At 29.0% G+C, this 15,937-nt stretch overlaps 3 protein-coding genes and 1 non-coding gene across 4 annotated transcripts; all 4 read right to left on the bottom strand.

Annotated features, from left to right (window-relative positions):
• Positions 1–1,973: 1,973 nt before the first annotated feature.
• Positions 1,974–2,046, bottom strand: TRNAE-CUC. The gene has a single exon. It is a non-coding gene; the product is annotated as a tRNA-Glu (tRNA).
• Positions 2,047–2,698: 652 nt separating this feature from the next.
• Positions 2,699–4,666, bottom strand: LOC113873068 (probable cysteine protease RD19D). The gene is made up of 4 exons (XM_027511038.1): positions 4,175–4,666; positions 3,641–3,760; positions 3,148–3,391; positions 2,699–3,000 (listed from the first exon to the last, which is right to left on the bottom strand). The coding sequence occupies exons 1-4, from the start codon at positions 4,664–4,666 to the stop codon at positions 2,699–2,701; spliced, it is 1,158 nt and encodes a 385-aa protein (XP_027366839.1).
• A 2,653-nt stretch (positions 4,667–7,319) lies between these two features.
• LOC113873332 (extensin-like) lies at positions 7,320–8,345 on the bottom strand. The gene is made up of 2 exons (XM_027511404.1): positions 7,762–8,345; positions 7,320–7,594 (listed from the first exon to the last, which is right to left on the bottom strand). The coding sequence occupies exon 1, from the start codon at positions 8,337–8,339 to the stop codon at positions 7,788–7,790; it is 552 nt and encodes a 183-aa protein (XP_027367205.1). The 5' UTR covers positions 8,340–8,345; the 3' UTR covers positions 7,320–7,594; positions 7,762–7,787.
• Positions 8,346–15,080: 6,735 nt separating this feature from the next.
• Positions 15,081–15,707, bottom strand: LOC113873331 (extensin-3-like). Its single transcript, XM_027511403.1, has one exon. The coding sequence runs from the start codon at positions 15,705–15,707 to the stop codon at positions 15,081–15,083; it is 627 nt and encodes a 208-aa protein (XP_027367204.1).
• Between the last annotated feature and the right edge of the window lie 230 nt (positions 15,708–15,937).

The raw sequence follows: 15,937 nt of genomic DNA, 5'->3' as shown, positions 1-15,937 counted from the left end.
GCTTATTAATTGAGCAATAATGTAATTTATAATATTAATAATATATCAAAATTAAATTGAAAAAAGGTGTGTAGGGACGTGTGATTTTGACTGGGTAACTGCTTTGTATCGTGTGTGGCTAGGAACAGTTTAAAACTTGGAATTGGCTCGTTATTAGCTAGGGATATCCTGCTGACATGGCTTTGACGTGCCCAAAAGAGAGTTCGAGACGATGGTTGGTGAATGAAACCCTTTCATCTTATGGAGATTGCCTACCAACCAAAACTGACGAGCAAAGGCAATTATGGCCAAATGTAGGTGCAGATTTGGTTGGATTTGATATAAAAATTATTCATTAAAATTTTATCAGTTAATTTTGGTAATTTTTTTTTACTTGATTTAAACTAACTTCTGAATAGGTACTATAGTAAAAGAATTAAAATTATATGTATGATTGATTATTCAATTTTAACATCAAAAATAATAAATTTATTAAAAATTAATATAAAATTATTAATTTTAAAACATGATATAATATTAAAGAAAAATCAAAATAGTATAGAGTTATAAAAACACTCGTGTGATAAATGATCAAGTTTATTAAGTTTAGTTTTTTAACATTATTAATTCGTATTTTATTCAATTTTAATATTTTTATTCAAATTGACTCGTTTATTATAATAAACTTGTTAATTTTTAATTAATTTAAATTATATTAATTGAATTCATTCAACAAAATTCATAAATACCAACAAAATTAAGATAACTCACCAAAAAATTATTATCTAAATTTTATTTATATGTTTTGTATGGATTACATCAATAAATAATTATTATATTATTACTTATAAAATTAAATAATTTACAAAATTAAATGTATTTTCAACATAAAATAATAAGTAATTATTTGTTCATTGACGACCTTATAATATTTAGGATGCGAATCGCTCTAATTAACACGAGAACTGAATATTCTGTTTCATTTTTTTTAAGTGAAAATATAAAAAATAATAATTTTTTATGTAAAATTAGTTTGAGCAAAAATTTTTTGGCTTAAATTAAATTTTGTAAATTTGTTTAAACAAATTATTTTAACTTAAGTAAATTTTGTGTATTTAAGGAGATTGAGGCTCGTTGTGAAGAGAATAGAAAATTGAAGATAGATAAAGATAAGTAGAGAATTAGGTATGGAGCAAAGAGAGAAAAATATAAATAAGGTAGAGTGAGAATGAGAAGTAGAAGAGAGGAGTTGGGAGAGAGGCTAGAGAGCTGAATATGAGAGAAAATATATATTAAATATGAAAGTTAAAGAAAAAATATTAGGTAAAAAAAAAAATTAGAGAGAAAACACAAAATTTGTTCAAACAAAATAATTTGCTTAAACTAATTTTGTATAATTTTTTTTCACGCTCAATTTTCATATTAAATGAAGTGTATCTGCATCCCAATATAAACAAAATTACAATTGGAACCATGTCTCCACGTATGAAAATATTATTTTTTATAATTTTAAACAACTATTATATTTTTATATTTGATTTTTCTTATATTTTTTATCTCTCTTTCCTCTATCTATTTCACACCTACTTTAAGTGTCAAATTATCATTTTCGAAAATTCAAGTGCATCAATTAATACTTACATTTGAGGATACTAACACCAACGCGAAGTAAAAGCAAGGTGATAAGCCAATTATAGATGTTGTGTACGTTAATGAAAAAAAGATCATATAAAATTGACAAACATGATTACTTTCCATCCGAAAATTAATTGACAAATTATTATTTTCTTAGTAATAAAGATTTTTAAGATATTCTTTTATTAATCAATTTTTTTTTATTAACAATTACATAAAGTACATTAAAATTTTTAAAAATGATCTAACATTAATGGAGAAGATAATATAGTTTTAACAATACAGATTACTCCCCATCCAAAAATTATCGATTTTCTCCACAACTGTAATTTAAAAAAATAGAAAAAAGAAAGCAAAAATTCCGTTGCCGGGACTTGAACCCGGGTCTCTCGGGTGAGAGCCGAGTATCCTAACCAACTAGACTACAACGGAGAATTGATATTCTTTAGTGATTTTAATTATAGAACTTGTGACTCTTTATCACTTACTTGGTTTTCATTTTTACCATTCATCCACCTCTAACATTTTGAACACTGTTAAACAATAAAATTCACGGGTTAACAACCAATTTAAGAGTGAATATTAGTCTATGGCCCTTAACCTTTTACACACTGTTAGATAGTAAAATCTCACATTCAAAATCCTAATCCACACCAACAAAAATTACAGTTTGTAACCAGATACTGAAATGCTATAAAATTTTCAACCCTGCAACATCTTTACTATAGTACACCCTATGCATTATATTGCTAAACAAATATAATATCGCACCGCAGTACAAACTTCGGTACATTTGTAGGTCTTCTTTCTTAGATACCATAATCTAAAGAAACAAGAGAAGAGATACAAACTTATAAAAACTAACAGGACTTTTTGTACCAAAATATTATACCGAATTAAACTAACAACAACGTGACATATGCTAAACATAGCAACTTGTGTCAATATATGTTAATTCGGAAAAATATTTTTGGTACATGCATCACCTAGATTGAAAATATTTCCCTAGCTAAAGTGCATCATAACTTATTTCGGTTTCACACTTTTTCTGTCTTCATAACGAGGCAATGGCAGAAGTAGCTAGCTAATAGGACGCATAATTGTTTACAATCGTTTGTGTTTGAGCCACCATTGCAGCAGAAACCATTGTGTTCATTCCACACATACCATGCCCTCGGCAAAGCCTGTAATATCCATGTTCTCCCCAATTTTTGCCCCATGAATTCTTGATGATCCAGTATGGTTTGTTACCAAGCCTGAGAATGGAGAAGCCTTTTGCACCATATCCTACAAGTAACACACCGTGATTGAGCCATCTCTTGCCACAGATGAGAGGGCATGAGACACCACCAATGTAAGTTTGCATGAAAATCGCATTCAGGCCCACTGCATATTAGATTTCATGAACCCCCATGAATATTAATTTATCATACAAAGATCAATAGAACATTACTAGCTAAACGATGAGCTGCATGCTAGTGCAAATATTACATATAAATATTAATTTGGTTTTGTTTTATTAAGGTTACTTACTTGCTAGTGGACCATGGTTGACTAAATATGCAGCAATTTGATTCTCATCCACTGGGATATTGGTGAAATTTGTGATTCTAACTGCTATTTTCTCTGGATCAAACTTACATTCACCTCTCTGCCCACTGTAGGGGTATGAAGACTCTTCTTCCAATCCACCAGCCTCAATCAAATAATTATAGGCGTTTGTCATAAGACCTCCATTACAGCCATTGTCACAGGATCTACGTTCTGTTATGTCACACTTAGGGGGGAAAAATAGAACAGGAACTCAGGGAAAAACAATAATAGAAAGAGCGAAAATGATTTATTTAAAAAAAATTTCTGTAAAAGAATGAATGGGGATGCATAAAAGTTTGTGAAATTTATTTAAATTTTATGTGCATTTAATGAAGAAAGATTCAGGTCAATCGTAGAGCATAGCCGAATATTGATTAATGAAAATGACTCTAGCTGAATAATAACAATCCTTAAATACATAAGAGATATATACCTTGTTGTCACAGTCTACGAGCTGTTGCTCACTGAGACTGAGTAGCTTTCCGGTGGCAATAAAATTGGCTCCTTCTATAGATCCTGTAGTGCTGAAAGCCCAGCATGATCCACAACTACCCTGTACCAAAATTATCCACAGATATTGACGAATATTATGCATATGAATTTTTATTTTTTTTTAAATTATCAAATTTATTTGTATGACAATTAAACATATCCCATCTTTTCTAATACTTTGCAAAAATCCAATTATCCAAACCAAATCATGCTTAAGAAACCCAAACAATTTAAACTGAATTTTAAACTAAACTGCTCTAGTTGTCAACAAGTTAAAGTGGTTTGGTTAACTGATTTTAAAAAATCAGTTATGACCAAAGTAGATTTTGGTTAAAAACCAGCACGAAATTCAGTTTAAACAAATTAACGCCTATAAACGCAAACCTTTTAAAAGCCGATTAATAACACGAATTTAACTAGAAAACTCCCACATAAATGTTCATTAAAAAGCTTAAAACGAATTTAACTAAAATACCTGCATCTTAACTTCAGTAACAGCTCCTTTATCCCTCCAATCAAAATTCTCCGGCAGCCCATCCACCTCTAATACCGGCGCTTCATCACCGGCGCCGTTATTCCACGGGAGCTCGCCGTTCACTCCGGTGTATAACCGCTCAAACTCCTCCTCCGTGAGATCGGAGAACTGTGTGACGCCGTGGATGGCGGTGGGGTCCAGCGCCTGGTGCTCTGCGGCTCTGACCATGTTTTTGGCGAAAATCCCCAAACGGCGCAAATACTCTTCCCTGGTGGCGTATTTCTTCCCGTGATTTTGCATGAAAATGTTGAACTTTTTCTCCGTTCGAAGAAGGTCGTTGTCACGGAGCTTCAGCTTCCTAGCTATGTCCTGAATCGTGGTTTCGTGGTTCTCTAAGCTTGTTCCATGGAAAGCGCAAGATAGGATTAGAGCGCAGAGGAAGAACGAAACACGTGCAAAACACGTGAGGGCCAGGCCTGGTTTTGAGAACATCTTTGTGCTACCTAGCTACCTCTGTCTGCCGCCCATTTCACTCTTCTCCTCCATTTTAATGGGGATTTTCCAGACCATTTTAACCTTCATTGAGGTTCTGTAGCTCCTTTTCGTGGGTGTACGGCGGTCGTTGAAGAGGGTACGACCGTAAATTCATAATGCATGGGAACGTGGCAGCATGCGGCAGTGAAGCTGAACATGCAGCGTGACACGTGGGTGTATTAACAAAAATATATATAATGATTTTTTTAAAACAAATACAAAATAATTTCAATTCTCTTATTTTTATTTATGTATATATTTTAATTATTATATATAAATATTAATTTTTAAATAATTAATATATACAGTTTTATTTAATATTTATTTTATAAAATAATACAAATTTTACAAAATTATAAAGTCTAAATTAATAAATGACGTATTGTATTGGTATTTTCCTAAAAAATGTGTTATACTAATATTTATTTTATTATTAATAAAATAAATTTTAAAATATTAATAATACATATCTCAATATAATGTATTGAAAAAATTAAATTTATTATTACACTATAATATAAGATTAATATCTATTTAAAATAAGAATAAAAAATTTATAATTATTTGTTTATATTTTTTGTCGTGACATTTTAAATTAATTATAAAATAAAATAAATTATATTATATTTATCTGAAAAATTTATTAGTCTCCAATATATGTTTTATCACATATTTAACTTTGACATTTTATAGATCTATTGACATGATAATTTTTTTAAAATTGTACTCTAAATAAAATATGGTAAAATAAATTTAAAATTTGTAAATATATTTATGTTTAAATAATTTAATCATATATGAAGAGTAATATTTAATTTTTATGTTAAAATTACTTTTTTATTGATATTTAATCTAACAATAAAATTATATATATATATATATATATATATATATATATTTTATACTAGTATAAGAAAAAATTTTATATTCGATATAATTTTTTTATTTAACTTATATCTAACAGTAAAAAAATAATAAATAATAAATTATTAAATATAAGTTAAATAAAAAATTAAAATTATATATATAATTAAATTTAAGAATAAAAATGATATATAACAGTTAAAATAATGATACTTTGTGTTACAATTTGAATAGAATATCAAAATTATTCGTATTTTTTAAAAAGGAATTTTTTAAATTTATTTTGTACCTGTGAGTAATAATTTTACTGCCCATGATTCTCATGATTTATGGGTAGTTCAGTAATGGTGATTTTAACTTGATATTCGTAATAGATTTAATAAATGTTCAATCATAATCTCAAGCTTCTAACCAAGATTTAATTTTAAAGATTGATGCAATAATGTGAAGTTTTATTATATTTAGAATTGTCTGAGCGAGTCAACCTGTTTGATTTAGATTAATTCACTACAGATCAAGTTCGAAGGTAAGTTTAACCAAACCTGAAAGCAAGAAAAATGTCAACACAGCTTAATTCATTAATTTAGTTAATTCACAGGTTGGTTCGCCATATAAAAATATTAAAATGGAAAAACATAGCATAGGTTAAACCCATGAGTTTTTTTTTTTTCATTTTTACATTATGATAAAAAAAAATAATTAGGATTGTAGTGTAGATTTCTAAAGGTTAAACTGTAGTTCATCATAATTTTTTTTTAGAGTTTTGGCTTCACCTTCTCTTGTTTCTCTCTCGTCTGACTGAAGGATTATTGTTTCAGCCATGAGTGAAGGTTCTCCGTTTCCCCAACAACCCAAAGTTCAACATTCCTGCATCCACGTTCTCCCTAATTTCTGCTATGCCTGTTTTTCTCTTTCTTTTTTTTTACAAGTTTTTCTGCAACTTATTACGATTCGGAAAATGTAATGAGGAAATAGGATATTAACACTACTACCGAGTCGAGCAGGCCATTTCACGGTTCAACGTGAGAAAATAATTAGGGTTTAAAATCTTTTAAACTTAACTTTTATCTGTCATATTATACTAATAAATGATTATGTTAATGTTTTGAAATATTGATATATATCATTAATATATTAAATATTAATAAAATACATTATATTATTATTGTAAACTTTAAAAGTTTATGACAATAATTTGTTTTTTATTAAATAAATTTATTACCAATGATAATAATTTTAAAATTCAATATTTTTTATCTGTTGATAAGAACAATTTTTTTTAAATTATGAAAGGCACATTAATAACATTTTTAAAAACTGTATTTAATTTCTTAACCAATGACTTGTCATTTTTCTTAGTTCTTATTTTTAGTTAGTTTTATTTTCGTGAAAGAACTGAAATACACTTACACTTCTAATTTGATAAAAGATATATTATTTTATAGATAATTTTAATGAGTTTATAAAAAAATAAATTTAATTTTAATAAAATATTTATATTTAATATTATTACATATTATCTGAATAAAATTTAAATTTTGATAACTAAACAACGTTAGTAATAATTAAAATTTTATTTTAATAAATTTGAGTTTATAAAAAAAATTAACATTCTATGTTTTAAATATTATTGATTGAAAATGTACAAAAAATTAACAGAAAAATAATGAATTAAAAACGTTTAAAGTAAAATATTACTATGACAAATAGGGAAAAGGAAAGACCTTAGATACAAATTTATTCCCACGACGACAGAGAGGGAATATTGACTGGTCAGACTTTGAAAATCACAAATGCATGCAGACAAGACAGTGCATGACAACTGTCTAGTACAACAAAAACACAGTTGAAAATGAAATAAACCACTAGACACACTCCTCTAAACAATGACAACAATCAAACACTTATGACAAAATATGTGATAATATTCCCCTTATACTACTGCTCTATGTATTTGTAAAGTGCGGGCACCGCTCCGTCCAATCCATAGCTTTCTCTGTCTTCACACTTTTTGCTTAGATCCTACACAACGCATATACGTATATATTTTGGTTTGTCAGTTCATGCCTGATTATCCGTTAATAAAAGAAGGAAAAAGATCGTACGTGAATGGAGACTAACATATCAATTAAATAGTAAAACAACAACTTATAAGTGAAAATATTGATGTATTTTGTGTGAAAGATTACCATGAGGTGTGGTGGGACAGAAGAATCTAGTGGTAGGGAGGGGGAGGAGGAGATTTGTAGTAGTAATGTGGAGGAGGAGGAGAGTGAACTGGAGGAGGAGGTGAGTGGTAGGCATAAGGCTTCTTGTAAGGTGGTGGTGGAGGAGAGTGGTAAACTGGGTGAGGGTAAGGGGAAGGAGAAGGGTACTTGTGCACTGGTGGTGGTGGAGATGGGTATTTGTATGGCTTCTTTGGGGGTGGTGGTGGTGGGGAGTGGTACACTGGGTGGGGATAGGGGCGGGGGTGGGGGTGTGGGTGAGGGTGAGGGTGAGGGTGAGGGTGAGGGTGTGGGTACTTGTGCTCTGGGGGTGGGGGAGAGTGGTAGACTGGGTGAGGAGTGTAGTGAACTGGTGGGGGTGGAGAGTGGTATTTGTATGGCTTCTTGTAGGGCGGTGGTGGTGGTGATGGGTAGTGGTAAGGCTTCACCGGCGGCGGGGGAGACGAATAGCCGTAGTGGTTTGCTGATATTTCAGATGGGAAACTTAGAAAGATTATGGCCAATGCAAGAGCAACCGAAGCTGAGGCTACCAGAGACCCCATTTTCCCCTCCAAATTTTCTGTGGAGTTGGTTTTGGTTCTGCTCATATCAGAGCTAGGGAACCCCCTTTTATAGTTGGTTTCTTACAGAGTCTTGATATTTGTGTCAGTGAAATGCACGCAAGTTGGAGTATTCAAATGCACGCAAAACAAATTGAAGAGTTGTCGTAGTTGAAGTGATAATTGATTTTAGGGGTATTTTGATTGTTAGTGTATAAAAATTATTCTCAATAAAGAAGGATATTTTTCTTAATTCTACTAAATTTAGTTTTTATTTTATATTTTAGATCACTTTATATCTAAAAAGCGAATGCCAACTTATAATTTTAGAATAAAATAGGACATATATAAGAGAAGAGAGGGTAATATTATTATTATTCTTCTTGGAAACACGTTGATTTATTGGTATAGTATTGACTTTTAATTGGAAAAACGAGACACACAGCGCTTTGGAACGTGGATTTGTATTTGATGAGGCTGCAAGCGAAGCCACAAATGTTGACACCTTCATTACGCATAAAGAGAAGACAATAAGCTGATTTAATTATTTATTGCTTCTAAACATCTCTCTGCGCGTTTTTCGGTTTATGTCTTTGTAAAATTATTTAAGATAAGAAAATTTATCAATTATATTTTTATTTGAACAAAAATAGAATTGAACTGTCCAGTTTTTTTTTTTTTTTTTTTGCAAATTGAAACAGATTTAAATGTTTTAAGGTATATTGTTAATAGTAACTGTTCTTAAATACTTTTTCCATTGTTTCTAATTATTTATTCTTGTATATATTTTCTTTCAGATATCCAATTTAGAAATCTCGTGCCATTATCTAAAGCTGTATGTGATGTTTATACGGGATACAAAACAAATTTTCATCTCTATCTGCCAGATCTATCTGATCAATTAAATAAAAACTTGAATTAATATTATTATATACATGCATGAAAATTTGAGAACAGAAATGGAAAACGCTAAAACAAACAGACACTAAATATAGATTAACACATGCTGATATTATTAGGAAAAAAAATAATCTAAGAACTATGTAGATTTCTAGAAGAAATATTATTAAAAGAATTATTTGACGTACGCTTGACAGTATATATTTCAACAAAATTACTCCCTCACTTGTAAAATCTATAAAAGATACTTTAAGAAACAAAGAACGAATATTGAATAAATGGAATTCATTTAACATATGTTAAAAAAAAAAGACTCAACATTTAAACATCATTTGTCATACACATAAATACTGGAGTAATTTGTTAATAAATTATATAATTAACAATAAAAAAACTTTTATATAGATAATCTATTTATAGTTTATGAACTAAAATATGTGTATCTGTTTTGCAAAACAAGATCCAGATAGAAAAGTACATACAAAAAACATTGCAACAAATTATAAAGAGTTAAAACTAAGAAAATGTCTGAAATAGCTGCAAAAATTAAATTATTTGAAGAATTAATTGTGTGTAGAATCGATTATATATAAAATTTATTTTTATTTAGATATATTTGCTGAAAAGTAATTATTAAAAAAATTTATTTTATCTCAACAGCCTTCTAAAGAGAATATCTAATTTTTAGCTTTTAACTCAACAGCTTTTCTCTTTAAAAAATAACAATTTATAATTTTTTATATTTTCACCCAAACCTAATTTTAATTAGTATCAACAACTTTTTTTATAAATTTTTTTACCAAACATGCTCTAAATCAGTAGAGACAATTTAAAAGAGAGAGAATAACTCAAAATTAATATCGAGACAAGTTTCTTTTATTTTAACTAAAGTCAAAGTGTACCACTGTTATCTTTTTATGAACGTAATTAATTTAGATTTTATCAGTTAAGCCAAATTTTACGAGCAAAAGTTTTTTATTTTGACACTTTGAAGGAATTAATATAAAAACAGAACATCCGTCTTCTTCTACAATTAAAAAAAGGTTGGAGAAAAAGATATATCATTCTATAATTGACAGGGGTCGAAATTAAATCTTTAAGTCGACACAATTTAATTAATCGTATCAGTAATAAATAAACCGTCGTAATCATACATTAATATAACTAATGCATTAAGAAGAGTTAAATTAAGCAACTGATGTAAAACAAAATTTAAGTGTTTAGGAACTAAAAGCTATGAACAGTTATAGTTCTAAATGCGAAAAATAAACTTTTATGAAAAACAAAATATAATTGCCCACACCTGTTAAAAAGTAAGTGATTATTCTTAATTATTTCATTTTATTGGAATGCACGGATGTGAATGGTCTTATCTACGTCTTGATTTAAAGCCTAAACGTACCTAGGCATCAACTTGTGCTCTTAGTTGTCGCCTGCAGGTCTTGCCTCAATTTCTATGCAATAAACCTATCCTGATTTCACACAAAATAAATAGAATATTAAAAGTCAATTTAAAGAGTTTAAAATTTACCTAGATGTAAGATTTTTACATCGATTATTTTGAATAACATCATTAAAGTTTGTGATTTTGTTTAACTCTCATCTCTATCGAAAAAATTGTACAATATACACAATAAAAGATATCACATAAAAGGGGAAATGGGAAGGCATCAACTGAGAAAATGGTACACTCCCAGACCATATTCTAAAGTAGAAAAAACATTTAAAAATGGGAGTTGAACTTTCGTAGCCAGCTCAAAGCACGTCGACATTGACATTATTATATACTATATACAAATATAATGACACTGACCGGATGTTATATGAAAGAGATTAATATACATATTTTAAATAAGATTCTACAAATTTTAAAAACATAAATTTGACCTAATTTTTTTTTTAATGAGCCAACCAAAGTTTATTAAAATCTCGCCCATTTGATTGGTGACATCTTCTGTCATACAACAAAAAATCTTATTATATGCTCCATTTAGGAAGCACCGTTTCACGTGCCATTGTCAATATTTTGCCTATAACAGTAACTTACTGGAGTAGGTGATGACTAATACAATGAAGAAGGAAGCACATTCACACTCTAAGACAAAAATAAAGTGCTATTACAATTTAATAGGTTGAGCTATTGATGGTTCAAAAGCTTTAAGACCATTGAAATGTTGTCCTAAATCCCAATACAATGTGATCTCTATTTCTGTTTTCGCTCTCAATTTCTTGGGAAAGTTAAATTACAGGAAAGAGAGACCAGAGTGCAACTTGATCTCTTTTCACGAAAGTAATCGCAGAATATTGAACTGCGCGGTGAATTAAACAAGTAGTGGTGTTGTTCTAAATTTCTAATGAAACGAAAATATTTGTTTAACAGCTATTGGAAAAAAAAAATTCACCTTTTTCTTTTTAGTTTTTCAATATATATGCAGAAAATAAAAATATTATATATACAATATTTTTAACTTACATCGAAAGACACACAATAAAAAAATTAATAAATGCTAAATTTTTATTGAAAATTGTAACATTCAATCTTACTTGTCCATTGAATTTTATGATATGTTATAATTTTTAATATAAAAATTATGCTAAAAAAATTTATATTATATATTCTTAAACACCCGTTAAAAAATTGTTATATATAACGTTTCTTTCATTTTTATTTATAAGAATAATTATTACTCATATTTTTCAAAATATATAAAATAAATACTTATTTTTAAATGTATTAATTGTTAATATATTTTTATTTACTGTGAGATCTATTCACATACTTATTGTTATATATAAGCTGATAGATACATTTATTTAGTGTATTACTATTAACTTAATCATTTACTATTGTACATGTTTTTAATTTTACTATAAATTTATAACTATAATCATTTTTTATTATTTTTTATAATTTATATATTTATTATAAAAATCAGGGAGAGAATCATATATATGACATTTGTTTGAATTATTTAAATAACTACAATTATTAATAAAACTGTTCATCGTACATGTCAAGGAGTGACTCAAAATTCAGAGGAAAAAAAACGTCAAGAATTGGACTTGGTTTAATATTTTGATATCTAAGACTTGAAAATTTTTAAAAGTAAATTTTTTAGGCTTTATTTGAAATTTTAGAAGGTGAAAAAAAGAAAAGGTTTGGAGGGTTAGAGAGAAAAGAAAATAATTAATAAAAAAATTAAATTTAAAAATTTAAAAACATGCAATTATGAAAGTTATAATTTTGTATTTATAAGTTTTTTTAAAAAAATATCATTAAATATTTTTTTAAAAGTATTAGATAGTGCTTTACATTTCACAAACTTAATTTAATCTTCAAGCAATGGACATTTGATCTACCTATCTACCTATCTTAATTTAAAATCACGATTCACTTAACTCTCGTTTGGTTGTTGTTATAGTTTATTCTGGGTTAAGCCCTTTTTAATTTATTCACGAATCAGTGCATCTTTATCAAACCAGCCATGAACGTTCAAAAAAACTTATTGAAATTAACAAGTACAGCTTACTAAATTTAAGAAATTGCGTTTTCCAGTTTAAAAACGAAGTTTTTCTTTTCATATAAATCGTATTTAGCCTAAAATTTAGCATTTATCAGTGCTTCATATATTCCATCCTGCCGTGAAGACACAAGTTTTTACGGGTATTTATATCATTTTAAAATATAGTTAAGGATAATAATTTGCTGTATCTGGTAAATAATTGTATTAATTAATCAGTCAAACAATTTAGAATGCAATTGCTGAGTTTTCTAATGTATAAATTGGTTACGCATGTGCATGTGTCCAAATATCAAATTTAAAACTAATCTATTTCTCTGTATATTAATTATATAACGTGAAAATAGTTTATAACATTTATAATTTTTTTCAATTTATTTTAATAATTTTTTAGTATAATTTATTAAAATATATTTTTTAGTTTATTTTAATAAATTTTATAATTATTTTTATATCATAATTTTTCGTATAGTAAATAATCACTTAATTAAACTATTGATGAAAATATACCGATTATATATAGAGATAGATTATAGAAATAATATTTTTTTACTACGTTTTCGTAAATTTATTTTACACTTGTGTCAAACTTTCTCATTTCCCCATCAAATATCCCATTACTATTTTGCATGTTAACTCATTTACACAAATATAAAAGTAAAATGTAAAGCTTATTATTAATATAAGAGACTCATTATCCATACAATACATTATTCTAAATGGTCTTCAAATTGATTTTACTACATACCTAGCTTCCTCTTGTCTTAATTTAACAATAATTAATTCCTTTTACCAATGAGCATTCTATTGTAGAAGTGCAAAAGTTTTCTCTTTTCATGTTTTATTACAAAATAAAAGGCTCTTGTTTTATTGTACTTGTTTTTTAAAAATTGGTCTGTAAAATGATTTTTTTTGAGAAAAAATATTGTTAATTCTATTTATTTTTTTAGAGATGACAAATAAAAAAATATTTGGTGAATTTGTTTTCAGAACATTTCCGTAAGAAAGATCTTAGACAAAAATTTCCGTTTAAAATATTACTTGTGTCAAAAGGGTAGAGTTTGTAGCTTTTCGGGTAGCTGAGTGAAAAAAACAGGAATACAAATGTTATCCAGTGAGAAGACATACATACATATCAACTTTATTTAGTGATATCTTCTCCCTTCATTTTCTTTTCAAATTAAAAGGATTATTTTTATGCATAAATCCTATTATTTATTTATTTTATTTTTCTTCATTCCAACTTTAAAAAAACCTTCAATTTTCATGTTTCCCCTTCCATATTTTATTTTTCTCTATAAGTTTCACAAACCAAACACACGCTAAAAAAATTAGTCTGATACGGAAACAAACTCTGAAGAAAGTATATAGTAAACTTATTGACGGATATATATTGCAAGTATAGGCCGTATTTTTATTTACTTTTGGATAGTTATCGTTTTATTAAAATGATAAACTTGTTATGTTAATTACCTATGAGAATGTTAGGCTCGTGTTGATTATATGAAAATTTGACATATTGTATTTTAATATTTTAAATATTTGTAGTTACATAACTTAAAATATATACTTTGATCTCTCTTAATATAATAATATTATTATTACATAAATAATAAATATAACAGTCATTTTGTTGATTACGTAGTAATTTAATGAGGAGTTAAAAATATAAAAATTAAAAAGCTAATGGTAGAAACTCATAAACATACAAAAATTTTAAAAAAAAAAAAAACATACTTCAACTTTTATTTATTTTAGAATGCGAACATATACTTTTGAAAATTAGAATGCATGCAGGCATCTGCAAGTACATGGAGGGAGCAGTGCCTTACAACCGTTCATTACAATAAGAACACAAGAAGAATAAATAAAAAATGCAGTCCTCCAAACTATATTCAAACAATTTGACGAAATTTATGCGAAAATTTCCTCTTATTCTTCCGGCCATATTTCTCAAGTGCTCGACCCATCCGTGGCTTTTTATGTTATAAACTCAGCTTAGATCCTACAAAAACGCGTATATAGGTCTCAGTCCATGTCTCAACCCTTAACCAAAATCAAGAAAAATAATTTTTTTACTTGCAAAGCATATACAAGGAGATCAAAGAATGCTTCATAAGATGAATTTGGTTTCAAATTTAGAATGGAAGTAGATTAGAAGAGAAATTTTAAAATTGATTTTTTTAATAATAGGATGTATATACACAGTAATAGTATAAATAAAGGTAGAAAAGAAAATGAATGTAATTAAAAAGTTGTGAAAAAAATATAATGTCACGTAGGTTATGAAAGTTTACCATGAGGTGTAATGGGAAAGGAGAATCTAGTGGTAAGGTGGGGGTGGAGGAGATTTGTAGTAGTAATGTGGAGGAGGAGGAGAGTGGTAGGCATAAGGCTTCTTGTAAGGTGGTGGTGGAGGAGATTTGTAGTAGTAATGTGGAGGAGGAGGAGAGTGAACTGGAGGAGGAGGTGAGTGGTAGGCATAAGGCTTCTTGTAAGGTGGTGGTGGAGGAGAGTGGTAAACTGGGTGAGGGTAAGGGGAAGGAGAAGGGTACTTGTGCACTGGTGGTGGTGGAGATGGGTATTTGTATGGCTTCTTTGGGGGTGGTGGTGGTGGTGGGGAGTGGTACACTGGGTGGGGATAGGGGTGGGGGTGGGGGTGGGGGTGTGGGTGAGGGTGAGGGTGAGGGTGTGGGTATGGGTACTTGTGCTCTGGGGGTGGAGGAGAGTGGTAGACTGGGTGAGGAGTGTAGTGAACTGGTGGGGGTGGAGAGTGGTATTTGTATGGCTTCTTGTAGGGCGGTGGTGGTGGCGATGGGTAGTGGTAAGGCTTCACCGGCGGGGGGGGAGATGAATAGCCGTAGTGGTTTGCTGATATTTCAGATGGGAAACTTAGAAAGATTATGGCCAATACAAGAGCAACCGAAGCTGAGGCTACCAGAGACCCCATTTCCCCCACCAAGTTTTCTATGGAGTTGGTTTTGTTATGGTCTTAAGGGAGGCAGTGCAGCCACCCTTTTATAGTTGTTTCTTTACCATTTAACTTCAACCAGCCATGTCTTGATGAGTTTCCTTTTCACTTTGAGACTCACCTTCTTGGAAACATAGGTGATATTATATTATTAGGATATCTAGCTATTAATTAATTACTCTCTGGTATTGACTTTAAGCAGTGCTTCC

This window comes from Abrus precatorius, unplaced genomic scaffold (genome assembly GCF_003935025.1).
Source record: "Abrus precatorius isolate BTA unplaced genomic scaffold, Abrus_2018 Scaffold7, whole genome shotgun sequence".
NCBI lineage: Eukaryota > Viridiplantae > Streptophyta > Magnoliopsida > Fabales > Fabaceae > Abrus > Abrus precatorius.
This window is presented reverse-complemented; position numbering and strand designations above follow the sequence as displayed.

What these genes read in the sequence shown, in the direction of transcription:
- LOC113873068 (XM_027511038.1), bottom strand. Translation starts at nt 4,666, where the DNA reads ATGTTCTCAAAACCAGGCCTGGCCCTCACGTGTTTTGCACGTGTTTCG. An exon ending in TTACTGAAGTTAAGATGCAG is followed by an intron (nt 3,761 to 4,174) that starts GTATTTTAGTTA and finishes ATTTTGGTACAG; the next exon opens with GGTAGTTGTGGATCATGCTG. An exon ending in CAACCATGGTCCACTAGCAA is followed by an intron (nt 3,001 to 3,147) that starts GTAAGTAACCTT and finishes TCTAATATGCAG; the next exon opens with TGGGCCTGAATGCGATTTTC.
- LOC113873331 (XM_027511403.1), bottom strand. Translation starts at nt 15,707, where the DNA reads ATGGGGTCTCTGGTAGCCTCAGCTTCGGTTGCTCTTGTATTGGCCATA.
- LOC113873332 (XM_027511404.1), bottom strand. Translation starts at nt 8,339, where the DNA reads ATGGGGTCTCTGGTAGCCTCAGCTTCGGTTGCTCTTGCATTGGCCATA.